Raw genomic sequence first — 26,247 nt, forward strand, 5'->3', positions numbered from 1 at the left:
GTGTCTAACCGTAACATCAATCAGGAAATAGTTGTTCCTTCTTTGTGTCTTAACCCCTCTTCACCTAAGGAGAGGTTACTTCATAATTTGGATTGGATGTGGTTCGGGCTTTCGGGCTACATCTCTTTTTGTGGTGTATTCGGGGAAGCGCAAGGGGCAGAAAGTCTCTTCAACTACTTTGTTCTTTTGGCTGAGGAGCATGATTCGCTTGGGCTACGAGACAGCGGGACATAAGCCTCCTCAGTGGATCACGGCTAATTCAACTAGAGCTGTGGCTTCTTCTTGGGCCTTCAAGAATGAGGCCTCTATGGAGCAGATTTGTAAGGCAGCTACCTGGTGGTCTTTACACACTTTTACAAAGTTTTACAAATTTGACGTTTTTGCTTTGGTGGAAGCAGTTTATGGGAGAAAGGTTTTGCAGGCTGTGGTGCCCTCAGATTAGGGTCCGCCTCTTTTGCCCTCCCGTTTTTTTCATTCAGTGTCCTCTAGAACTTGGGTATTTTTTCCCACAAGTAATGAATGAAGCCGTGGACTCTCCTCCCCTTTAGATGGAAAACATAAATTATACTTACCTGATCATTTTATTTCCATTGTGGGGAGGAGAGTCTACGGCTCCCGCCCGTTGCTCCGTTGGGTTGACCTAAATTTAGTTTGTTTTTCTGACACCATTTATACCCTGATATTTTTTCTACTGTTCCTTGTTCCCTCGGCAGAATGACTGGGGGGTGAGGGGAGTGGCTGAGGTATTTAAGCCTTTGGCTGGGGTGTCTTTGCCTCCTCCTTGTGGCCAGGTTCTTAATTCCCACAAGTAATGAATGAAGCCGTGGACTCTCCTCCCCACAATGGAAATAAAATTATCAGGTAAGCATAATTTATGTTTTTATGATTCAGACCATTTTTATATTAAACAACTTTTCAATTTACTTCTAATTTGCTTAATTCATTTGGTATCCTTAGGTGAAAAGAATACCTAGGTAGGTTTAGGAGCAGTAATGCATTACTGGGAGCTAACTGCTGATTGGTGGCAGCACACAAATGCCCCTTGTCATTGGTTCACCTGATGTGTTCAGCTAGCTCCAAAAGTGCATAGCTGCTACCTCAACAAAGTATACCAAGGGAAATAAGCAAATTACATAATATAAGTAAATTGGAAAGTTATTAAAAATCACAGACTCTGTCTGAATCATGAAAGAAAAAGATTTTGTTTCACGTCCCTTTTAAATCCTTTGTATTCCAGATTAGAACCATTCATCTTTACTGAATAGATTACAATATTTATTTAGAATAAGTGCTCTGATCCGTTGGTTCTAGCCCAGAGCATCATGAGTGTACAGCAGGACTTCACCTAATCAAGCACCAAAGTGGGCATAATTACAGACTTTAGAAACACTATTGGAAATAAGTGTGTCCTATGGAAAACTTTATATTTAATGTCACTTATGTTTTGTTCCTTGATAAAACTTGCATAGAATGGTAAACCCACACACAATAACACATACATACCTTGGGGCCTATCTATCAAGCTCTGAATGGAGCTTGAGGGCCCGTGTTTCTGCCAAGCCTCCAGGCTTGCCAGAAACACCAGTTATGAAGCAGCGGTCTAAAGACTGCTGCTCCATAACCTGTCCGCCTGCTCTGATGAAGCGGACAGGAATCGCTGAAATTCAACCCGATCAAGTACGATCGGGTTGATTGACACCCCCCTGCTGGCGACCGATTGGCCGCGAGTCTGCAGGGGGCGACGTTGCACCAGCAGCTCTTGTGCGCTTCTGGTGCAATGCTGAATACGGAGAACGTATTGCTCTCCTGCATTCAGCGATGTCTGTCGGACCTGATCCGCACTGTCGGATCAGGTCCGACAGACATTTGTTAAATAGGCCTCATCATGTGTTATTGTGTGTGGGTTTACCATTATAAGTTTTATTAAATGGACAGTCTACACCAGAATTTTTATTGTTTTAAAAGATAGATAATCCCTTTATTACCCATTCCCTAGTTTTGCATAACCAACACAGTTCTATTAATACACGTTTTTACCTCTGTGATTACCTTGTATCTAAACCTCTGCAAACTGCCACCTTATTTCAGTTCTTTTGACAGACTTCCATTTTAGCCAATCAGTGCTGGCTCCTAGGTAACTCCACGTTCATGAGCAAAATGTTATCTTTGTGGCACACATGAACTAATGCCCTCTAGTGGTACAAAACTGTCAAAATGCATTCAGATAAGAGGTGTCCTTCAAGGTCTAGGAAATTAGCATATGAGCCTACCTAGGTTTAGCTTTCAACTAAGAATACCAAGACAACAAAGCAAAATTGGTGATAAAATTGGAAAGTTGTTTAAAATGACATGCCCTATCTGAAACATGAAAGTTTATTTTGGACTAGACTGTCCCTTTAAATCACTTAATTTTAGACTTACAGATGTCTACCATTTATTAGTTTTCTTTAAACTAACATTTTTTCAGATATATAAGGATCTATGAGTCTGACACCAACAACAAAACAAAATACAGCCTGTGACTGTCTCCAGGTGATCTTTATTGCTTTGAGAATCATTAGACAGCTATAATAACATAAAACTACTTATTTTAATTATTCAATTTTCATTGAAAGCAATTTTTTTTTTCTGCAGGTACTGTAATAAAGAGTCTTAACTCCAAACGTGTCCTTGTGGATTTCTGCCAAGGAGAAAATCAGATTGTTCCTGTTACATTTATAATACAGACTGGAGGAGCTCTGCCCTGCCCGCCTCTAAAGGTTAAACAATTACATTTACTATCATAGAATACACTGATGTGCATTTAAACTGTTTAATCTAAAACATCAGAGAACATTACTTTAAGTATTGCCGTGTTATAGTGTTTAACAGAATATGTAGCGTGTGGTGTTGTTTTTACTTTATTCGTTTCATGTTCATGTGCAAATTATTATAGAATAATATTACAGTTCTGTTACATTTAAATAAAGGAAATAAAGAGCTTGCACAGAACACCTAAAGGTTCTTAACCTCTTACAAGGGGTGCAACTGGGTCATTAGGCATCATTAGCCTTTGCCTAATTTTTGTTATTATACTGAGCTTGCTTCATCTTTATCTGAAAATCTCATATGCCAAGCTGCACAGTCTGTCTAATGTTTTATTCTATTCTATAGTCAATCTCACCTGTATCTCATCCAGCCCATGTGTGGCCTTTTATTTTGTTCAGATGCAAAGGTAGATAGATTATGCTCCCTGTAAGAATACAGTTGTATTATATTGTAGGCAGAAGGGCTTGGAAATTGCTGTTGTACATAAATAAAGGAAGAGATAAGTGGTCAAGGAGACAGTATAAAGAGATATGTAAAATACTTTGGAATCTCATCATTGAGTGTAGAGACAACAACAACAATAATAAAGATTACAAGTTGATGTTGCATTGCAGTAGAATAATGTTTTAATTACAGTAAAGTTGAGCCATTATAAACCCATAAAAAAGAACACTTAGGATGTCATTATTTTTAATGTGACATGTAAAGAAATGTAAACAGTAAATAAAAGAAGTAGAAAATCAATCCAAATCTTTGTCAGCATAAATGTGACAGAGAATGTATGACAGAAACCCCCCCATCTAAGGGCAAGATTACATATGCTGTGTCACCCGCAAAAGCCGGCAACACCGTTCTTTATGCGGTTGTGGTATCACATATACGGCACCAAATATAAATGCAGCGCGTATATTTCATTCATGTATTTGGCAAGAGTCCATGACCTAGTGATGTATGGGATATACAATCCTACCAGGAGGGGCAAAGTTTCCCAAACCTCAAAATGCCTATAAATACACCCCTCACCACACCCACAATTCAGTTTTACAAACTTTGACTCCTATGGAGGTGGTGAAGAAAGTTTGTGCTAAGATTTCTACGTTGATATGCGCTTCAGACAATAGGATTGAGCTTGCATTCTATTGGCTGTTCCAATCATCCAATAGAATGCAAGCTCAATCCTATTGACTGATTGCATCAGCCAATAGGATTTTTTCTACCTTAATTCCGATTGGCTGATAGAATTCTATCAGCCAATCGGAATCTAAGGGACGCCATATTGGATGACGTCACTTAAAGAAACTTTCATTCGTCGGGTAGTCGTCCGATGAAGAGGATGCTCCGCGTCCGATGTCTTGAAGATGGACCCGCTCCATGTCGGATGGATGAAGATAGAAGATGCCGTCTGGATGAAGACTTCTGACCGTCTGGAGGACCACTATTATTTTCTGTAATTTAGTGGGGTTTTTTTTTGTACTTTAGCTAATTTAATTTAATTTATTTAATTGTTGTTAATTTAGTTAATTTATTTAATTATAGTGTAGTGTTAGGTGTTATTGTAACTTAGGTTAGGTTTTATTTTACAGGTTCTTTTGTATTTATTTTAGCTAGGTAGTTATTAAATAGTTAATAACTATTTAATAACTATTCTACCTAGTTAAAATAAATACAAACTTGCCTGTAAAATAAAAATAAACCCTAAGATAGCTACAATGTAACTATTAGTTATATTGTAGCTAGCTTAGGGTTTATTTTATAGGTAAGTATTTAGTTTTAAATAGGAATAGTTTAGTTAATGATAGGAATTTTTAGTTAGATTTATTTTAATTCTATTTAAGTTAGGGGGTTAACTTAGGTTTAGGGGTTAATACATTTAGTATAGTGGCGGCGACGTTGGGGGCGGCAGATTGGGGTTAATAAGTGTAGGTAGGTGGCGGCGATGTTAGGGACGGGAGATTAGGGGTTAATAATATTTAACTAATGTTTGCGAGGCAGGAGTGTGGCGGTTTAGGGGTTAATATGTTTATTATAGTGGCGGCGACGTTGGGGCAGCAGATTAGTGGTTAATAAATGTAGGTAGGTTGCTGTGACATTGGGGGCGGCAGATTAGGGGTTAATAAATATAATGTAGGTGTCGGCGATGTTGGGGGCAGCAGATTAGGGGTTTATAAATATAAGGTAGGTGGCGGAGGTGTCCGGAGCGGCAGATTAGGGGTTAATAAATATAATGCAGGTGTCAGCGATGTCGGGGGTGGCAGATTAGGGGTTAATAAGTGTAAGATTAGGGGTGTTTAGACTCGGGGTTCATGTTAGGGTGTTAGGTGTAAACATAACTTTTATTTCCCCATAGGAATCAATGGGGCTGCGTTACTGAGTTTTACGCAGCTTTTTGGCAGGTGTTAGACTTTTTCTGAGCTGGCTCTCCCCATTGATGTCTATGGGGAAATCGTGCACGAGCACGTACGACCAGCTCACCGCTGACTTAAGCAGCGCTGGTATTGGAGTGCGGTGAGGAGCAAAAATTTTGCTCAATGCTCACTTCTTGCGTTTTAACGCCGGGCTTGTAAAAACCCGTAATACCAGCACTGCAGGTAAGTGAACGGTGATAGAAAACTGCTCGTTAGCACCGCACAGCTCAACACGGAAAATTAATAATCTAGCCGTATGTCTTTAGCTATTTTAGCTAGAAGAGCTTTGTGGCTTAAATCTTGAAATTCAGATTGCTATTTCTTTCTTTCCAAGGTGATAAGTTATTTGGTTCTCAGTTGGATTCAATAATTTCAACTGTTACTGGGGGGAAGGGAGTTTTTTTGCCTCAGGATAAAAGACCTAAGGGTAAATCTAAAGCTTCTACCCGTTTTCGTTACTTTCGACAAAATAAGGAACAGAAACCTAATCCCTCCCCCAAGGAATCTGTTTCCAATTGGAAGCCTTCCTTGAATTGGAATAAATCCAAGTCATTTAAGAGATCAAAGCCAGCCCCCAAGTCTGCATGAAGGTGTGGCCCTCATTCCAGCACAGCTGGTAGGGGACAGATTAAGATTTTTCAAAGATGTTTGGATCAATTTGTTCCAAAGTCAATGGATTCAGATTATTGTCTCTCAGGGGTACAGAATAGGATTCACAGTAAGACCGCCTGTGAGAAGATTTTTTTTCTCTCACGCATCCCTGCAAACCCAGTAAAGGCTCAGGCTTTCCTGAAGTGTGTTTTAGACCTGCAGTTATCAGGGGTAATCATGCCAGTTCCGTTTCAGGAACAGGGTATGGGGTTTTATTCAAATCTATTCATTGTCCCAAAGAAAGAATATTCATTCAGACCAGTTTTGGATCTAAACATTTTGAATCAATATTTCTTTCAAAATGGTGACTATAAGGACTATTCTACCTTTTGTTCAGCAAGGGCATTATATGTCCACAATAGACTTACAGGATGCATATCTAAATATTCCGATTCATCCAGATCACTATCAGTTCCTGAGATTCTCTTTTCTAGACAAGCATTACCAATTTGTTGCTCTTCCTTTTGGCCTAGCGACAGCTCCAAGAATCTTTTCAAAGGTTCTCGGTGCCCTACTCTCTGTAATCAGAGAGCGGGGTATTGCAGTGTTTCCTTATTTGGCCGATATCTTGGTACTTGCTCAGTCTTTATGTTCTGCAAAATCTCACACAAATCAACTAGTGTTGTTTCTTCAAAAATATGGTTGGAGGATCAATTTACCAAAAAGTTATTTGATTCCTCAGACAAGGGTAACCTTTTTAGGTTTCCAGATAGATTCAGTGTCCATGACTTTGTCTTTAACAGACAAGAGACGTTTGAAATTGGTTGCAGCCTGTCGGAACCTTCAGTCTCAGTCATTCCCTTCAGTAGCTATGTGCATGGGAGTTTTACGTCCCATGACTGCAGCATCGGACGCGATCCCCTTTGCTCGTTTTCATATGAGACCTCTCCAGCTTTGTATGCTGAACCAATGGTGCAGGGATTATACAAAGATATCACAATTAATATCCTTAAATCCCAATGTTCGACTATTTCTGACTTGGTGGTTAGATCACTATCGTATTGTTCTAGGGGCCTCTTTCGTTCGGCCAACCTGGACTGTTATCACAACAGATGCAAGTCTCTCAGGTTGGGGAACTGTTTGGTGATCTCTGACAGCACAAGGGGTTTGGAAATCTCAAGAGGCGAGATTACCAATAAATATTTTGGAACTCTGTGCGATTCTCAGGGCTCTTCAGTTTTGGCCTCTCTTGAAGAGAGAACAGTTCATTTGTTTTCAGACAGACAATATCACAACTGTGGCATATGTCAATCATCAGGGTGGGACTCACAGTCCTTTAAGCTATCCAGCTCCTGTCTAATTTCTGCGGTTCATATCCCAGGTATAGACAATTGGGAAGTGGATTATCTCAGTCGTCAGACTTTACATCCGGGAGAGTGGTCTCTCCACCCAGATGTGTTTTCTCAAATTGTTCAGATGGGGGGCCTTCCAGAAATAGATCTGATGGCATCTCATCTAAACAAGAAACTTCAGGGATCCTCAGGCAGAAGCAGTGGATGCGTTGACACTTCCTTGGTGTTATCAACCTGCTTATATTTTTCCGCCTCTAGTTTTTCTTCCAAGAGTGATCTCCAAAATCATCATGGAACAATCGTTTGTGTTGCTGGTGGCTCCAGCATGGCCTCACAGGTTTTGGTATGCAGATCTTGTTCGGATGTCCAGTTGCCAACCTTGGCCACTTCCATTAAGACCGGACCTTCCGTCTCAACGTTCGTTTTTCCATCAGGATCTCAAATCATTAAATTTGAAGGTATGGAAATTGAACGCCTAGTGCTTAGTCCTAGAGGTTTCTCTGATTCAGTGATTAATATCATGTTACAGGCTCGTAAATCTGTTTCTAGAAAGATTTATTATCGAGTTTGGAAGACTTACATTTCATGGTGTTCCTCTCATAAATTCTCTTGGCATCCTTTTAGAATTCCTAGAATTTTACAGTTTCTTCAGGATGGTTTGGATAAAGGTTTGTCTGGAAGTTCCTTGAAAGGACAAACTTCTGCTCTTTCTGTATTATTCCACAGAAAAATTGCTAAACTTCCTGATATTCACTGTTTTGTACAGGCTTTGGTTCGTATTAAGCCTGTCATTAAATCAATCTCTCCTCCTTGGAATCTTAATTTGGTTTTGAAGGCTTTACAGGCTCCTCCATTTGAGCCTATGCATTCTTTGGATATTAAACTACTTTCTTGGAAAGTGTTGTTCCTTTTGGCAACCTCTTCTGCTAGAAGAGTTTCTGAATTATCTGCTCTCTCTTGTGAATCTCCTTTTCTGATTTTTCATCAGGATAAGGCAGTTTTGCGGACACATTTAAATTCTTACCTAAGGTTGTGAATTCTGATAACATTAATAGAGAAATTGTTGTCCCTTCTTTGTGTCCTAATCCTAAGAATTTTTTCGAGAGATCTTTACATTCTTTGGATGTGGTGAGAGCTCTGAAATATTATGTTGAAGCTACTAAAGATTTCAGGAAGACTTCTAGTCTAGTTGTTATCTTTTCTGGTTCCAGGAAAGGTCAGAAGGCTTCTGCCGTTTCTTTGGCATCGTGGTTAAAGCTTTTGATTCATCAAGCTTATTTGGAGTTGGGTAAAGCCCCACCTCAGAGAATTACAACTCATTCTACTATATCAGTTTCTACTTCTTGGGCTTTTAAGAATGAAGCTTCTGTTAATCAGATTTGCAAAGCAGCAACTTGGTCTTTTTTGCATACATTTACTAAATTCTACCATTTTGATGTATTTGCTTCTTCTGAAGCGGATTTTGGTAGAAAAGTTCTTCAGGCAGCTGTTTCAGTTTGATTCTTCTGCTTATGATTTAAGTTTTTCTTTTTATTTATGAGAATAAACTTATATTTGGGTTGTGGATGAATTTTTTTCAGCGAAATGTTTGTTTTTATTTTGTCCCTCTCTCTCTAGTGACTCTTGCGTGGAGTTCCACTTCTTGGGTATTGCTATCCCATACATCACTAGCATATGGACTTTTGCCAATTACATGAAAGAAAACATAATTTATGTAAGAACTTACCTGATAAATTCATTTCTTTCATATTGGCAAGAGTCCATGAGGCCCACCCTTTTTATGGCGGTTATGATTTTTTTTGTATAAAGCACAATTATTTCCAAATTCCTTTGTTGATGCTTTTTACTCCTTTCTTTATCACCCCACTACTTGGCTATTCATTAAACTGACTTGAGGGTGTGGTGAGGCATTTTGAGGTTTGGTAAACTTTGCCCCTCCTGGTAGGATTGTATATCCCATACGTCACTAGCTCATGGACTCTTGCCAATATGAAAGAAATTAATTTATCAGGTAAGTTCTTACATAAATTATGTTTTCACTCCTCTGACTCAATTTTTACTCCCATAAGCTAACATAGAGCTGCTTTGCAAATCGGTATCACATATTCAGCACAAGGACTTACATGGCGAAAATGGAGAAATTTTACTCCATTTTCACCTCGCCACACATAGGCAGGCGCAGCAAGCCTTTACACTGAAAATGTGAGCACCATAACTGCCTGAAAATATTAACAAACACCTAACGCATGCGCAATATCTAGCTACCTGTCAACCGCATTCCCCCACTGCAATAACTAATAAAGTATATTAACCCCTAATCCGCTATTAACCCACATCCAATAAACCTAATAAATGTATAAACCCCTATTCTGCCATTCACCCACATCGCAATCTACCTAATAAAAGTATTAATCCCTAGTCTGCCATTGACCCACATCGCAATTAACCTAATTAAACTATTAACCCCTAATCCACCATTCACCCACATCGCAAGTAACCTAACAAATCTATTAACACCAAAACCGCCATTAACCCACATCGCAATTAACCTAATTAATCTATTAACCCCCAAACCCCCACAACGCAATTAACCTATTTAAATTACTAAACCCCTAACCTAGCTCCCCCTAAATTAACCCCAAATTATATAAAATAATAAAATACTAAATTACAATTAAAATAAAAAATCCTAACAGCACTTAAAAAACAAAACAACCTAAGATTAAATTAAAATAATCTAAAATTACACGTAATAAAAAAGTCTAACATTACAGAAAATAATAAACCAAATTATCAAAAATAAAAAATTAAACCTAATCCCTATGAAAATAAAAAGCCCCCCAAAATAAAAACACCCCCTAATCTTATACTAAACTCAGTAGCTCTCATCCTATTGGCTGATTTGAATTTGAACAATCAAATCAGCCAATAGGAATGCAAGGTACCTCATATTTAAACGCGTACCTTGAATTCAATCCTCAGTGTGCGGCGGTGATAGTATGAAGAGGATCTCCACGCTCGATGGCTCTGCGGTCGCCGGTCTTCTGTTCCGCGCTCATCTCCACTCCACATCGGCTTGGTCCTGGATGAAGATAGAAAACATCGCTGCAATGGAAGAAGACTTCACCGCTTGGAAGAGGACCTTCTTTGCCGGACTTCAGGAACATATTTGGGGGTTAGGATTTTTTTTTTTTTTTTATAAGAATAGGAATTTTGGGCAGTGTAAAAGAGCTGAATGCCCTTTTAAGGGCAATGCCCTACAAATAACCCTTTAGGGGCAATGGGTAGTTTAGGATTTTTTTAGTGTTAGGTTTTTTATTTTGGGGGGTGTGTTGCGTGGGGAGTTTTACTGTTAGAGGTGGCAATGCCCTACAAAAGGCCCTTTTAAGGGCTATTGGTAGTTCAGTTTAGATTTGGGGGGCTTTTCTATTTTCATAGGTTTAATTTTTTTATTTTTATAATTTAGTTTATTATTTCTGTAATGTTAGACTTTTTTATTTTTTGTAATCTTAGATTAATTTAATGTTAGGTTTTTTATTTTTAAGTAAAGTTAGCTTTTTTATTTTAATTGTAACTTCGTATTTTTTAATTTAGGTAATTGGGGTTAATTTAGGGGGTGTTAGGGTAGGGGGCTTAGTAATTTAATTAGTTGTGTTGTGGGGGTTTGGACGGATTAGGGTTTAATATATTTTTTAGGTTTGTTGGGATGTGGGTTTGGCGGATTAGGGGTTAATAGATTTATAAGGTTTGTTGCGATGTGGGTTAATGGTGGATTAGGGGTTAATAGTTTTAATAGGTACTTTGCGTTGTGGGGGGTTGGCAAATTAGGGGTTAATACTTTTATAAGGTAGATTGTAATGTGGGTGAATGGCGGATTAGGGGTTAATACATTTATTAGGTAGATAGCGATGTGGGTGAATGGCGGATTAGGGGTTGATAATTAGGCATATTGCGTTTTGGGGGGTTGTCGGTTTAGGGTTTAATAAATGTATTATTAGTTCCGATATGGGGGTAATGGCGGATATAGGGGTTTTATGTGTCGATTTTATTTTTGGGAGGCGTGTTAGACTTTTACGGGAGATTTAACTATTTTTTTAGGCGCCGGCCGTATCGTGCCGTAAGTCACTGGCGATTCCAGAAATTTGTATTTACGGACATTTCTGGACATCGTTAGTTTATCCGACTTACGGCACTTTATGAACTGCCGGCGCCATATATGTGATTCCCTGATGTACGAGGTAAAATTACGGGTGACGCAGGTTTCAGCAGTTACGCTGAAGCCTGCACCGCATATATAATCTCGCCCTAAATATACTTCAAAGTTTCCCTGCTGCTTATAGGCCTCACATTTCCCCCTCTTGTATCCGATTTTCTGATATACGTTTGAGCCATCATCCTATGTATTTAGGGCCATGACTATGTTACTGCTCCACATGGTATAAAATAAACCTGCTTTTTTTTTAACCTTGATAATCCATTTTACACAATTCCTATATTTTATATATTTATGCATTTTAACTCTCTCTTTATATAAGGACAGATTGCTCACTGGCTGAGAAGCAGAACCACCCCTTTATTGTTGCACTTTCACATGACTTACACATAGCAAAACAAATATATTTCCTCTCTTTTAGAATACTTTTTAACCCCTTAAATTTGCTATTCTTTGTAGCCCATTCACTAAAGAATGCAGATATCATTGATATTTAGTAAATGGCTGGTGCCTAGAATAACATACCAAGTAAATATTCTAGACAGGTTTTAAATCATTTCATATCACAAGGCCAAATACCACTATTTGTTTTAGTTTCGTATCTATTATGTTAATATTCCAAATAAGTGTTAAACATTGAGTCATTCCTGCTGGCATTAGTACAATGAAACTTTGGGATATGTTAGTTTATTGCTCTTGAGTATAAAGAGAATTGTTGAATATTAATGGTTATCAAGATAAAAAAGAGTTTTAGGGATATAAATGCTAATTTTAATTTTAAAGGTAAATGATTTACCTACAATTTTATCCTAAAAATACTTTTGAGCGCTATAGGGAAATTAACAACCGCCACAAAAGCGGCGGTATTTAACCTCCCTATAGCGCTGCTATTACAGGTTTGCAAAAAGCAGGCTTGTGCGGGCAATATGGTGGCATTGATCTCCATGCTTCACCCAAATACAAGGGCTGCCTTAACGTGCTTGTGCATGATTTCCCCATAGATATCAATGGGGAGAGCCGGCAAAAAAAAAAAGCCTAACACCTGCGATCAAGGAAACAAAAGCTCTGTAATGCAGCCCCATTGATGTCTCTGGGGAAAGAAAAAGTTATGTTTAACACCCTAATATAAAAACCACGTCCAAACACCCCTAATCTGCTGCCCCCGACATCGCGGCCACCTACATTACAGTTATTAACCCCTAATCTGCAGCCCCCGACATCGCGGCCACCTACATTACAGTTATTAACCCCTAATCTGCAGCCCCAGACATCGCCGCCACCTACATAATGTTAATAACCCCTAATCTGCTGCCCCTAACATCGCCGCTACCTACATTACAGTTATTAACCCCTAATCTGCCACCTCCAATGTCGCCGCCACTATACTAAAATTATTAACCCCTAAACCTCTGACCTACAACATCACTAACACTAAATATATTAACCCCTAACCCTAACGTAACCCTAAGCATAACCCTAACGTAACCCTAACCCTAACGCCACCTATCTTAAATATAATTAAAATAAATCTAAATACAACGTACGATTATTACCTAAATAATTCCTATTTAAAACTAAATACTTACCTGTAAAATAAAACCTAAGCTAGCTACAATATAACTAATAATTATATTGTAGCTATTTTAGGTTTTATTTTTATTTCACAAGTAAGCTTGTATTTATTTTAACTAGGTAGACTACTTAGTTAATAGTTATTAAGTATTTACTAGCTACCTAGCTAAAATAAATACAAACGTACCTGTAAAATAAAACCTAAGCTACCTTACACTAAAAATTAACATTACAATAAAATAAATTAAATTAATAAAATACAATTATCTAAATTAAAAAACAAACAAACACTAAATTACACAAAATAAAAAACTAAATTATCAAAAATAAAAACGAATTACTCCTAATCTAATAGCCCTATCAAAATAAAAAAAGCCCCCCAAAATAAAAGAAACCCTAGCCTACACTAAACTGCCAATGGCCCTTAAAAGGGCCTTTTGCGGGGCATTGCCCCAAAGAAATCAGCTCTTTTACCTGTAAAAAAAAATACAAACAACCCCTCAACAGTAAAACCCAACACCCACACAACCAAACCCCCCAAATAAAAACCTATCTAAATAAACCTAAGCTAACCATTGCCCTGAAAAGGGCATTTGGATGGGCATTGCCCTTAAAAGGGCATTTAGCTCTTTTACATTGCCCAAACCCTAAGCTAAAAATAAAACCCACCCAATAAACCCTTAAAAAAACCTAACACTAACCCCCGACGATCCACTTACAGTTCACGAAGACCGGACATCCATTCTCATCCAGGCTGATCCAATCAGCCAATAGGATGAAAGATGAAAGCTCAATCCTATTGGCTGATTGCAGCAGAAAATAGGATTTTTTACCCTTTAATTCCTATTGGCTGATAGATTTCTATCAGCCAATCAGCATGTAAGGGACACCATCTTGGATGTCGTACCTTAAAGGGAAACTTCATTCTACATTGACCATCGGAAGAAGAGGATGCTCCGCGCCGGATGTCTTGAAGATGGACCCGCTCCGCGCCGGATGGATGAAGATAGAAGATGCCGTCTGAATGAAGATAGAAGATGCCGTCTGGATGAAGACTTCTGCCGGCTTGGATGAGGACTTCGGCCCGCTTGGATGAAGACTTCTGCCGGCTTGGATGAGGACTTCTGCTCGCTTGGATGAACACTTCTGCCGCTTGGATGAGGATGAATGTCCAGTCTTCGAAAACTGTAAGTGGATCGTCGAGGGTTAGTGTTAGGTTTTTTTTAAGGGTTTATTGGGTGGGTTTTATTTTTAGCTTAGGGTTTGGGCAATGTAAAAGAGCTAAATGCCCATCCAAATGCCCTTTTCAGGGCAATGGTTAGCTTAGGTTTATTTAGATTTTAGGTTTGACTCTTGGGGGTTGTTTGTATTTTCTTTTACAGGTTAAAGGGCTGATTTTTGGGGGGCAATGCCCCGCAAAAGGCCCTTTTAAGGCCCATTGGCAGTTTAGTGTAGACTAGAGTTTTTTTTATTTTGGGGGGCTTTTTATTTTGATAGGGCTATTAGATTAGGAGTAGTTCGTTTTTATTTTTGATAATTTTGTTTTTTATTTTGTGTAATTTAGTGTTTATTTTTTTTGTAATTTAGATAAATGTATTTGATTGATTTATTTTATTTTATTGTAATGTCGGGCTTTACTGTAAGGCAGGTTAGGTTTAATTTTACAGGTAACTTTGTATTTATTTTAACTAGGTAGCTAGTAAATAGTTAATAACTATTTACTAACTAGTCTACCTAGTTAAAATAAATACAAACTTACTTGTGAAATAAAAATAAAACCTAAGATAGCTACAATGTAACTATTAGTTATATTGTAGCTAGCTTAGGTTTTATTTTACAGGTAAGTATTTAGTTTTAAATAGGAATTATTTAGGTAATAATTGTAAGTTTTATTTAGATTTATTTTAATTATATTTAAGTTAGGGGGTGTTAGGGTTAGGTTTAGGGGTTAATAATTTTATTATAGTGGCGACGATGTCGGGAAGCAGCGGAATAGGGGTTAATAAATTTTTGAAGTGGCTGCGATGTCCGGAGCGGCAGATTAGGGGTTAATAATTTTATTATAGTGTTTGCGATGCGGGAGGTCCTCGGTTTAGGAGTTAACAGATAGTTTATGGGTGTTAGTGTACTTTGTGACAGTTTAGTTATGAGTTTTATGGTACAGCTTTGTAGCATAAAACTCATAACTACTGACTTTAGATGGCGGTACAGATCTTGTCGTTTTAGCCTGTACCGCTCACTTTTTGGCCTCACAGCAAAACTTGTAATACTGGCGCTATGGAACTCCCATTGAAAAAGGACTTTTATTAAAGTGCGGTACTGACGTTGCGTGACGGCCAAAAAGGTGTGCGGTGCAGCTATTCTGACAAGACTTGTAATACCGACATTAGGGAAAAAGCAGCGTTATGAAGCATAATGATACTTTTTCACTCATATCGCAAAACTCTTAATCTAGCTGTTTATTTTTTACTTAATAACAAATTTTAATAGTGCAACAATAATATATTTAATCAATTAAATGAATGTTTTTCCCCTTTAAGGTTGGAGATTTTGTATTTGCAAAAACTGGGGCTGAAAATAGTTACTTTGTCCCTGCTGTGATCATAGCAACTCCAAGAGCTGAATCAGAAGATAAAATATACTCTGTTCTGAAACACAATGGGAGGAAAGTAAGTGGAGCTACTGTAAAGGTTTTATGCTGCCCATTTCTAACATTTCCGTCACCCTAGTATTTTACTATTTTACTTACCTTACATTTACTTGCTGTGAGAATGCAGTCTGAGGAGAGTCCACCATAATATAAAAGGAAATGCCCAAACAAATGTTATTTTTTGTGCTTAGAAAGACAACATTCAGTTTTATATGATAGTATGTACCTCCCTAGGCAGCTGCTTTGTTGAGCTATGCATAGCAGCAAAGTGAATGTTAGGGAATGAGGCTGTGGGGTCCTAGTGGAGTGCATGGGGGAGCTTTGTAATACCCACAAATCTCAAAGGGCCCAGAATTTGCAAGTTAATGACTTTTTCTGTATGGTCATGTTCTATACAGAACAGAGGGATAAGGGGATATAGAAATAAAGGGATATAGGAGAAGAGCCCCCACCTATATTCACTGCACCATTATATATTTAGCTTTGCACCCCTAATATCTATTGTCTTTTGTGTTTTTCTTTCCAAATTGCCTTGTAAGTAATAACACACATGCTCAAATTAATGTATTAATTATTAATGAATTATTTATTATTATTATTAATAATAATAATGAATAATTAATTATTAATGTATTAGAACTATTTTTCTCATTTAACCATTGTTTAAATTATTACATGTTTGTAACATTTAGTATAGTTTTTCTTCTATAAGGTACGACGAGTCCACGGATTCATCCTTTACCTGTGGGATATTATCCTCCTGCTAACAGGAAGTGGCAAAGAGCACCACAGCAGAGCTGTCTATATAGCTCCCCCCTTAGCTCCACCCCCCCAGTCATTCTCTTTGCCTACTCTAAGTACTAGGAAGGGTAAAGTGAAAGAGGTGATAAAATATTAGTTTTTCATTCCTTCAAGCAAGAGTTTTTTGTTTTAAATGGTACTGGTGTGTAGTATTTACTCTTAGGCAGCAGATGGATGAAGACTTCTGCCTGGAGGATGATGATCTTAGCATTTGTAACTAAGATCAAATGCTGTTCCCACAGAGGCTGAGGGGTACAAGAAACTTCAGTGAGGAACGTTTTCATGCTTTATAGCAGTGAGGTATGTTCAGTCATTTTTTTCTGGAGAGACTGTGTATTTCAGAAAGGCTGACAGTATCCCCATGAGGGTAAGGGTAAGCAGTAATCCTAAGAGCTATAGAAAGGCATTACTAAGCTTGCATAAGGGGCTAATTTAAAAAATGGTTGACACTGAGTTTTGAATGTTTGTGGGCAAACGTTTTATGAACTGGGAGTGCTGTTAACCTTTTGTGGGAAATAACGTTTTTTGGACAAACTTTATTGAGGGTACACTTGGCTTATTTTTGGGTCTCAGAACCCACATGGCTAGTTTAAAACCGCTCTGGTGCGGTTCTTTGAGGCTGTAGAGACATCGAGTGAGATGGGCGGGGCCTATTTTCGTGCCTCAGATGCGCAGTTGTTTTCACTCAGCAAGCAGCAAGCTCCAACTCCTGAGGGCCCTTGTGGATGTTTTGGGCCAAATCGAAGCTTTAACCCCATATTTACCATCCCTGAGGGCAGGTAGGCGCCACAGCAGGGCTGTGGCAAGGTGCTGGGGGTGTTTTTTCCGGATTTAGACCTTATTTCAATCCGGTTTGCACATTAAAGGGTTAAATGTTAAATTTCCTTGTGGGGCAAACTTAACTACATATATTGAGTCTGCTATAAAAAATTTGAAAAATGTGGTGCATTTTAAAGCAGTTTTGCAGAACGTGTATGCTTTTTTTATCTTAAAGGCGCAGTACCGTTTTTTAAGATTGTTATTTTTTTCACTAAATAAAGTTTTTTCATGTTTGTTTGTAGTCATTACTAGCCTGTTCAACATGTCTGACATTGAGGAAAGTCATTGTTCAATATGTTTAGAAGCCATTGGGGAACCCCCACTTAGAATGTGTCCCTCATGCACTGAAAGGTCAATAAATTGCAAAGAACATATTTTAGCTACTAAAAGTATGTCGCAGGATGATTCTCAGTCAGAAGGGAATCAGGTTATGCCATCTAATTCTCCCCAAGTGTCACAACCATTAACGCCCGCACAAGCGACGCCAAGTACTTCTAGTGCGTCTAATTCTTTCACCCTGCAAGATATGGCCGCAGTTATGAATACTACTCTCACATAGGTTTTATCTAAGCTGCCTGGGTTGCAGGGGAAGCGCAGTAGGTCTGGTGTGAGAACAAATACTGAGCCCTCTGACGCTTTATTAGCCATATCCGATGTACCCTCACAATGTTCTGAGTTGGGGGTGAGGGATTTGCTGTCTGAGGGAGAAATTTCTGATTCAGGAAAGATGTTCCCTCAGACAGACTCAGATGACGGCTTTTAAATTTAAACTAGAACACCTCCGCTTATTGCTCAGGGAGGTTTTAGCGACTCTGGATGATTGTGACCCTATTGTAGTTCCAGAGAAATTGTGTAAAATGGACAGATTTCTAGAGGTTCCTGCCTACACTGATGTTTTTCCGGTCCCTAAGAGGATTTCGGACATTGATACTAAGGAGTGGGATAGACCAGGTATTCCGTTCGCTCCCCCTCCTACTTTTAAGAAAATGTTTCCCATATCAGACACCATGCGGGACTCGTGGCAGACAGTCCCTAAAGTGGAGGGAGCTATTTCTACCCTGGCTAAGCGTACAACTATCCCTATTGATGACAGTTGTGCTTTCAAAGATCCTATGGATAAAAAAATAGAGGGTCTCCTAAAGAAAATATTTGTTCATCAGGGTTTTCTTCTCCAACCTATAGCGTGCATTGTTCCTGTAACTACTGCAGCTGCTTTTTGGTTCGAGGCTCTGGAGGAACAAAACTAATTTTCGTTCCTTTCGAAACGTCAAAGGTGGTCCCTCTACCTCCTCCCCTGCTGCAAAGCAGGAGGGGAATTTTGCTCAATCCAAGTCACTCTGGAGACCTAACCAGACTTGGAACAAGGGTAAACAGGCCAAGAAGCCCGCTGCTGCCACCAAGACACCATGAAGGGCTAGCCCCCGATCCGGGACCGGATCTAGTAGGGGGCAGACTTTCTCTCTTTGCTTAGGCTTGAAAAGAGACGTTCAGGACTCCTGGCCTTTAGAAATCTTAACCCAGGGGTATCTTCTAGATTTCAAAGATTCTCCTCCAAGGGGGAGATTCCATCTTTCTCAATTGTCTGTAAACCAGACAAAAAGAGAGGCGTTCTTATGCTGTGTAGAAGACCTATATACCATGGAAGTGATCTGCCCAGTTCCGAAAACAGAACAGGGGCAGGGGTTCTACTCCAATCTGTTTGTGGTTCCCAAAAAAGAGGGAACCTTCAGACCAATTTTAGATCACAAGATCCTAAACAAATTCCTCAGACTCCCATCCTTCAAGATGGAGACCATTCGGACTATTTTACCAATGATCCAGGAGGGTCAATATATGACCACCCTGGACTTAAAGGATGCGTATCTATACATCCCTATCCACAAAGATCATCACCAGTTCCCCAGGTTCGCCTTTCTGGACAAGCATTACCAGTTTGTGGCTCTTCCCTTCAGGTTGGCCACAGCTCCCAGAATTTTCACAAAGGTGCTAGGGTTCCTTCTGGCGGTTCTAAGGCCGCGGGGCATAGCAGTGGCGCCTTATCTGGACGATATCTTAATTCAGACGTCGACTTACCAACTAGCCAAGTCTCACAAGGACATTGTGTTGGCTTTTCTAAGATCTCACGGGTGGAAGGTGAACGTAAAAAAGAGTTCACTTATCCCTCTCACAAGAGTTCCATTCCTGGGAACTTTGATAGATTCGGTGGACATGAACATTTTTCTGACGGAGGTCAGGAAATCAAAGATTTTAACCACCTGCCAAGCTCTTCATTCCATTACTCGGCCGTCAGTAGCTCAGTGTATGGAGGTAATCAGACTAATGGTCCGTTTGCTCGCTTGCATCTCAGACCACTGCAACTATGCATGCTCAAACAGTGGAATGGGGATTATGCAGATTTATCTCCTTGGATAAATCTGGATCAAGAGACCAGAGACTCTCTTCTTTGGTGGTTGTCACAGGATCATCTGTCCCAGGGAATGTGTTTCCGGAGGCCAGCATGGGTAATAGTGACGACGGACACCAGCCTATTGGGCTGAGGTGCAGTCTGAAATTGCCTGAAAGCACAGGGTTTGTGGACTCTGGAGGAGGCTCTCCTCCCGATAAATATTCTAGAACTTAGAGCGATATTCAACGTGCTTCAGGTATGGCCTCAGCTGGCTTCAGCCAGATTCATAAGATTCCAGTCGGACAATATCACGACTGTAGCATATATCAATCATCAGGGGGGACAAAGAGTTCTCTAGCGATGATAGAGGTTACCAAAATTATTCAATGGGCAGAGACTCACTCTTGCCATCTATCAGCAATCTATATCCCAGGAGTGGAGAACTGGGAAGCGGATTTTCTAAGTCGTCAGACTTTTCATCCGGGGGAGTGGGAACTCCATCCGGAGGTGTTTGCACAATTGATTCAGCAATGGGGCACACCAGAATTGGATCTGATGGCGTCTCGTCAGAACGCCAAATTTCCTTGTTACAGGTCCAGGTCAAGGGATCCTCAGGCAGTACTGATAGATGCTCTAGCAGTACCCTGGTCGTTCAACCTGGCTTATGTGTTTCCACCATTTCCTCTCCTTCCTTGTTTGATTGCCAGAATCAAACAGGAGAGAGCTTCGGTGATTTTGATAGCACCTGCGTGGCCACACATGACTTGGTATGCAGACCTGGTGGACCATGGACTCTGCCACTGAGACAGGACCTTCTGATTCAAGGTCCGCTCCAGCATCCAAATCTAGTTTCTCTGCGGCTGACTGCTTGGAGATTGAACGCTTGATTTTATCCAAGCGGGGTTTCTCTGAGTCGGTCATAGATGCCTTGATTCAGGCTCGATAGCCTGTCTCTAGGAAAATTTATCATAAGATATGGAGTATATATCTTTATTGGTGCGAATCCAAAGGCTACTCATGGAGTAATATCAGGATTCCTAGGATTTTGTCCTTTCTCCAAGAAGGATTGGAGAAAGGGCTATCAGCTAGTTCCTTAAAGGGACAGATATCTGCTTTATCAATTCTACTGCACAAGCGTCTGGCAGATGTTCCAGACGTTCAGTTTTTCTGTCAGGCTTTAGTTAGAATCAAGCCTGTGTTTAAACCTGTTGCTCCGCCATGGAGTTTGAATTTAGTTCTTAAAGTTCTTCAAGGGGTTCCTTTTGAACCTATGCATTCCATAGATATTAAACTTCTTTCTTGGAAAGTTCTGTTTTTAGTTGCTATCTCTTCGGCTCGAAGAGTTTCTGAACTATCTGCATTGCAATGCGATTCGCCTTATCTTGTTTTCCATGCTGATAAGGTGGTTTTGCGTACCAAACCTAAATTTCTTCCTAAGGTTGTTACTAATAGGAATATCAATCAGGAAATTGTTGTTCCTTCTCTGTGTCCTAATCCTTCCTCTAACAAGGAGCGTCTGTTGCACAACTTGGACGTGGTTTGTGTTTTGAAGTTTTACTTGCAAGCAACCAAAGATTTCCGTCAAACATCTTCTTTGTTTGTTGTCTATTCTGGAAAACGTAGAGGTCAAAAAGCTACGGCTACCTCTCTTTCTTTTTGGCTGAAAAGCATCATCCGTTTGGCATAAGAGACTGCTGGACAGCAACCTCCTGAAAGTATTACAGCTCACTCTACTAGAGCGGTGGCTTCCACTTGGGCTTTTAAAAATGATGCTTCTGTTGAACAGATTTGTAAGGCTGCGACTTGGTCTTCGCTTCATACCTTTTCCAAATTTTACAAATTTGATACTTTTGCTTCTTCGGAGGCTATTTTTGGGAGAAAAGTTCTTCAAGCAGTGGTGCCTTCTGTTTAACCATCTGTCTTGTCCCTCCCGTTCATCCGTGTCCTGTAGCTTTGGTATTGTATCCCATAAGTAAAGGATGAATCCGTGGACTCGTCGTACCTTATAGAAGAAAAGTAAATTTATGCTTACCTGATAAATTGGTTTCTTCTATGGTACGACGAGTCCATGGCCCGCCCTGTCATTTTAAGACAGATTATATTTTTTGGATTTTAAACTTTAGTCACCTCTGCACCTTGTAGTTTCTCCTTTTTCTTCCTATACCTTCGGTCGAATAACTGGGGGGTGGAGCTAAGGGGGGAGCTATATAGACAGATCTGCTGTGGTGCTCTTTGCCACTTCCTTGGCAAAGGAGGATATTATCCCACAAGTAAAAGGATGAATCCGTGGACTCGTCGTACCATAGAACAAACCAATTAATCAGGTAAGCATAAATTTACTTTTTTATGTACTTCATGTGAATTTTAATGATATTTATATGTTTTTTTATTTAGGCACATTGTATAAGGAGCGAACTCTATAAAATCAGCCAGTCACAGTTTACCTTTTCCTGTCGCTACATAAGAGAAGCTCAGATGGTAGATTATACTATGTAAGTATACATAGGAATTCATCATTTATCAAAATATAAATCTTATCACCATTACAATTTAAGGGATCACGCTATTTGTAAATACAACTTACAAACATAACTGTACCACCTTACTCAGGAGGAGCTGTTCATTTTACACCAACAGAGTAAAAATGTTTTGGGAATAGAATGAATAGAATGTTTGTTTCATGCACAAAAATTAAAACAAATTACATTTTATTGCTCAATTAAAATCCTTTAAAATATCATATTTCTGTATTTCCTATATTGACTTAAACGTATTTTAGCATAAAAATGCTCCTGGCTCTATCTAGTCTAATTAAATCCACTTTTATGTGCTACACATGTTTTTTTCTATATATTAGCGACAGTCCTCAGAATCTTCTGGTATGTGTTTTCATTGATTTACACAATACAGCTTCCAATTTGATGTATCGTCTTTGCCTTCTTTTTTATCATCATTATTAATATTAGTAGTAATTTATAAAGTTCCAAACATTTCTCTGCTGCTTTGACATTAGGTGTAGGATGAATAGATCAAATTAAAAAATAAATGACAAGTATATTAAAAGGGGAATAGAGTGTTTCCCAAGAGTCTCCATCTGATGTAGATTACTTTAATCTACATGACAGTTTGGACCATACTTTTACAAGCTAAGGGAAGTTTTCATGAGAAAAAATGAGGGATCTGAGGAGAGAAAGTAAATGAAGGTTGTTTGAATTCCTGAATGTGTTTTTTTGGGAATGTTTGAAGCTATGAAAGCTTGAGGCAAGTCTGTTGGAGTGAAGTAGATAATCCCTTGTGTAGTTCCATAAGTCTGTAGGTGAAAATGTGAGGAGGTAATTATAAAAGAGGAAAGAAGTAGGGATTGGGTGGGAGCACCTTTTTAAGAAAAGTTTTGTGATTTTGAAGGTTAAGGGATGCAAGATTAGCTGTGTTTATGGAATATCTGGCAAAGGAATTAATGATGGCTTACAAAGGGAGCAGTCACAATTGTGGGAGTCTAGAGAGGCTAGAGTTGCAGTAAACAAGGGTGACTAGCAAGGATTGAAATCTTAGTTTTATTTTTTTAGACATTTTAAGGTGGAAGTGACAGGAATTAACCAGGGACTTAATGCAAGAGGAACATATGACTCCAATGCACTTGGCATTATGGTTTGAATTGATGACAGTAATGGAAATTTGTTGGGTAAATATAGTGACTAAAGGTGAGAAGGGGGGCACAGTATTCTGAACTTTAGATAATTAGAGAACATCTGTTGCTGTGGTGGAAATGGATCGGTAGAGTGTAATAATGGAATGTTTCAATGTAAGTTATGCCAAAATTACAAAAGCACTTCTGATTATCCACTCTTTTAGGCAGCACAAAAGGTAGGAATGCCTGAAAAACCGCACCTTCACCACTACCTGTCATAAAGCCTTTCACCAGGCAGTGCACAACATGCTTTAGCATACCTAGATAGATACTGCAAAGCAGCTCTAAATGTGTAGCCATTAAATAGAGGCATTGTCCCAATAGTGTAAAGAACATCTGGTTTTCCTCATTAAGGGTTCAATGTTTAAAACCTTACTCGCATGGAGAGAAATCATGCAAACATTTTTTTTATAGCAATATATTGTAATATATGTAGTCTCCTTCACATCCCTGCACAAAGCTAAATTTGCCTTTTTAAGATTCTGTGAGGAACCTCACAGTACTGACAACACCTATATAATCTCACCCGAGGTGCCTACCATGCAGGATTTACTAGACCACAGGGTTTTAGTGGGACTCCTTTTGTATCTTGGAATCAAGGGTTAATATCTCCTGAGGGGGATTATTGGACAGGGTTTTTTTTAATCATGTGTGTTATGTGATTCAATCTGCTTATGTGTAGTGTTAACTGTGCTCATGGCTTGGAACATAAAGGCCTTTGGAAGTGACGTGATCTTATGGTTGGGCGTGCTTTTTTGGACTGTGCAATTCACCTTGTGACTGGCGTGATTATGTTCTGGTCTTCCATTTCCGCATTCCTGACCGTGTGGCGACGGAGAAATTCTGGTCCGCAGGGGTCTGGTTCATAGGAGGTGGTGAGTGCCCCAGCCATTGGGGGTGTCAGGTGCCGTTTAGTTTTTGTTTTTTCTATAGTCCATATTTGCATATTCTCTATCTAGTTATGGAGGATTCTGATGCTGAGATTGTTCAAATTTCAGATTCAGATTCTTCGTCCTGTGAAGAATCCGGTTTGGCCTCGTTGACACATGTGAATCAGTTATGTTCGGTATGCTGTATTTAGAGAGCCTTGTTTCCTGGGCTCAGGGGAATCAAGGGGCCGCTGAGCCATCCGCCTCTGGAGCTCTGTCCTCCGAGAGGCGAGTTCCCTACCGCTCCCTCCTACTACACATGCGGATAACCCAGATTATGTTTATCCCTCCTTGCAGGGCGGCTTCTTCTCCCCGGAGGTTGCAGCATGTTTTCGCTTCCACATATTTTTGACGAATATTTGTCTGCAGAGCCCAGGCATTTATTTGTGATTGTGCTCGTGCCCTATTGTCCCAGGTCTCCCGGCCTTGGGAGGGCCTGTACAGTTCCCTGTGGGTGTAGCTGTCCCTGAGTGTTGTGCCTTTCATTATAGAATAGCGTGCCTTCACATATTACTCAGACATGTTTTTCAGTTATTAGACGACCCTATACTTAACGGACGAAGTAATCCCTGAATTGTCTGTTATTGAGATCCTTCCCAGTTTTGTTGGAAGATCAGGGTCCTGTTTGGCTGGTCCTGCGGGTAGGCCTGTTTCTTCTTGGGTGTTAAAGGGACAGTATACACTCATTTTCATATAACTGCATGTAATAGACACTACTATAAAGAATAATATGCACAGATACTGATATAAAAATCCAGTATAAAACTGTTTAAAAACTTACTTAGAAGCTGTCAGTTTGGCTCTGTTGAAAAGGTAGCTGGAAAGCCCACTGCAAGTGGCAAATAAGACCCCCCCCCCCTTCTTTTGCATATGAAAAGACCCTTTACACAAACAGGAGCAAGCTGGAGTAGGTAGTCGAGCGTATTCACATAAAACTTTGGGGCTTGGTTAGGAGTCTGAAAATCAGAGCAATGTTATTTAAAAATAAGCAAAACTATACATTAATTTAAAAAAAAAAACTTTATGGGCTATATAAATAGATTATCTACAAAACATTTATGCAAAGAAAAAATGAGTGTATAATGTCCCTTTAACCTACGAGTTGCCTTATATTTTCTTTTATCCGATTAGGATGCCTTTTATTTTTGTTAATATGTTTCCTTCGGGAACTTTCTGGGATCGATACTCACTGTTACTTCTGCGAAAGTTTGTTAAGGCACATGTTAGTCCTATGTTTGTCTGTCATTCCTCCTTCCCCTCTTGGGGAGGATTTATGAAACTTGACAGTTAGGACCCTGGCGGCAGGCTGGTCCTGTTGTGGTTTTTCTGTCTCATGGATGTTCCGACACGTGGCGCAGTTTCTGCCTGGCTGGTTTGGTCGAGGCGCTGAGTTCTCATATCATCATTTGCTTTTCTTGTTTTTGTCAACAAGTTCAGCTAAGCATTCTAGAGGACCTGTGGGTCCATGAGGCAGGAAGGATTGTTTCAGTCCTTATTAGCCCTCAATGTGGTTGACTGGATCAGTGGAGTTCCGCTGCCTCACTCTCTCTTGCGTCTGATATTATCGGGACCTAGAGTTTCCTCCCCAAATGCTGTGGAGGGTTGGAGGGCTTAGCGCCCTCTTGCCGCTGATTTTGGCAGTTTGGCCTTCTGAGGCTCTGGGAGCAGCTGCGGCTATTTGCACATTGACTGTGCAATATCAAGCTGTTTTCATGAGACCTTTTTGGTTCTTCCATTTCTCTGTGAGGGTTGGGTCTCCTTTAGGGACTGGGTTTTCACTCCGGGAGATGGTTGTTTTTTTAGGGACTCTGGGTGTGGTCTCCTTTGGGCTCTGCTTAGGGTTCTTCACCGGAGCTGGGGATACTCCGCATCCTTTTCTCTCTGTGAACCCTCTGATGAATGAAGGTGATGTGGAGACCAACCTTTGCTCAAGTGTTTTTGGCCTCGAGGTATGCCCTTGCTTGTGGTCCTGTGGCTCTATTGTTGTTGTACGGCTCTTTACGCCTTAGCTCCTTTGGAGCGTTGGACTTCGG

The 26,247-nt window shown here is 39.7% G+C and overlaps 1 protein-coding gene across 1 annotated transcript in view; it reads left to right on the forward strand.

The window, feature by feature from the left end:
* The window catches only part of VWA3B (von Willebrand factor A domain containing 3B), a 486,211-nt gene that overhangs the window by 242,451 nt on the left and 217,513 nt on the right, over positions 1 to 26,247 (forward strand). Inside the window, exons 18-20 of the mRNA XM_053707714.1 lie at positions 2,635 to 2,759; positions 15,482 to 15,610; positions 21,992 to 22,089. Of these exons, the coding sequence (XP_053563689.1) occupies positions 2,635 to 2,759; positions 15,482 to 15,610; positions 21,992 to 22,089 (352 nt within the window). The remainder of the gene's footprint in view (positions 1 to 2,634; positions 2,760 to 15,481; positions 15,611 to 21,991; positions 22,090 to 26,247) is intronic.

This window comes from Bombina bombina, chromosome 3 (genome assembly GCF_027579735.1).
Source record: "Bombina bombina isolate aBomBom1 chromosome 3, aBomBom1.pri, whole genome shotgun sequence".
NCBI lineage: Eukaryota > Metazoa > Chordata > Amphibia > Anura > Bombinatoridae > Bombina > Bombina bombina.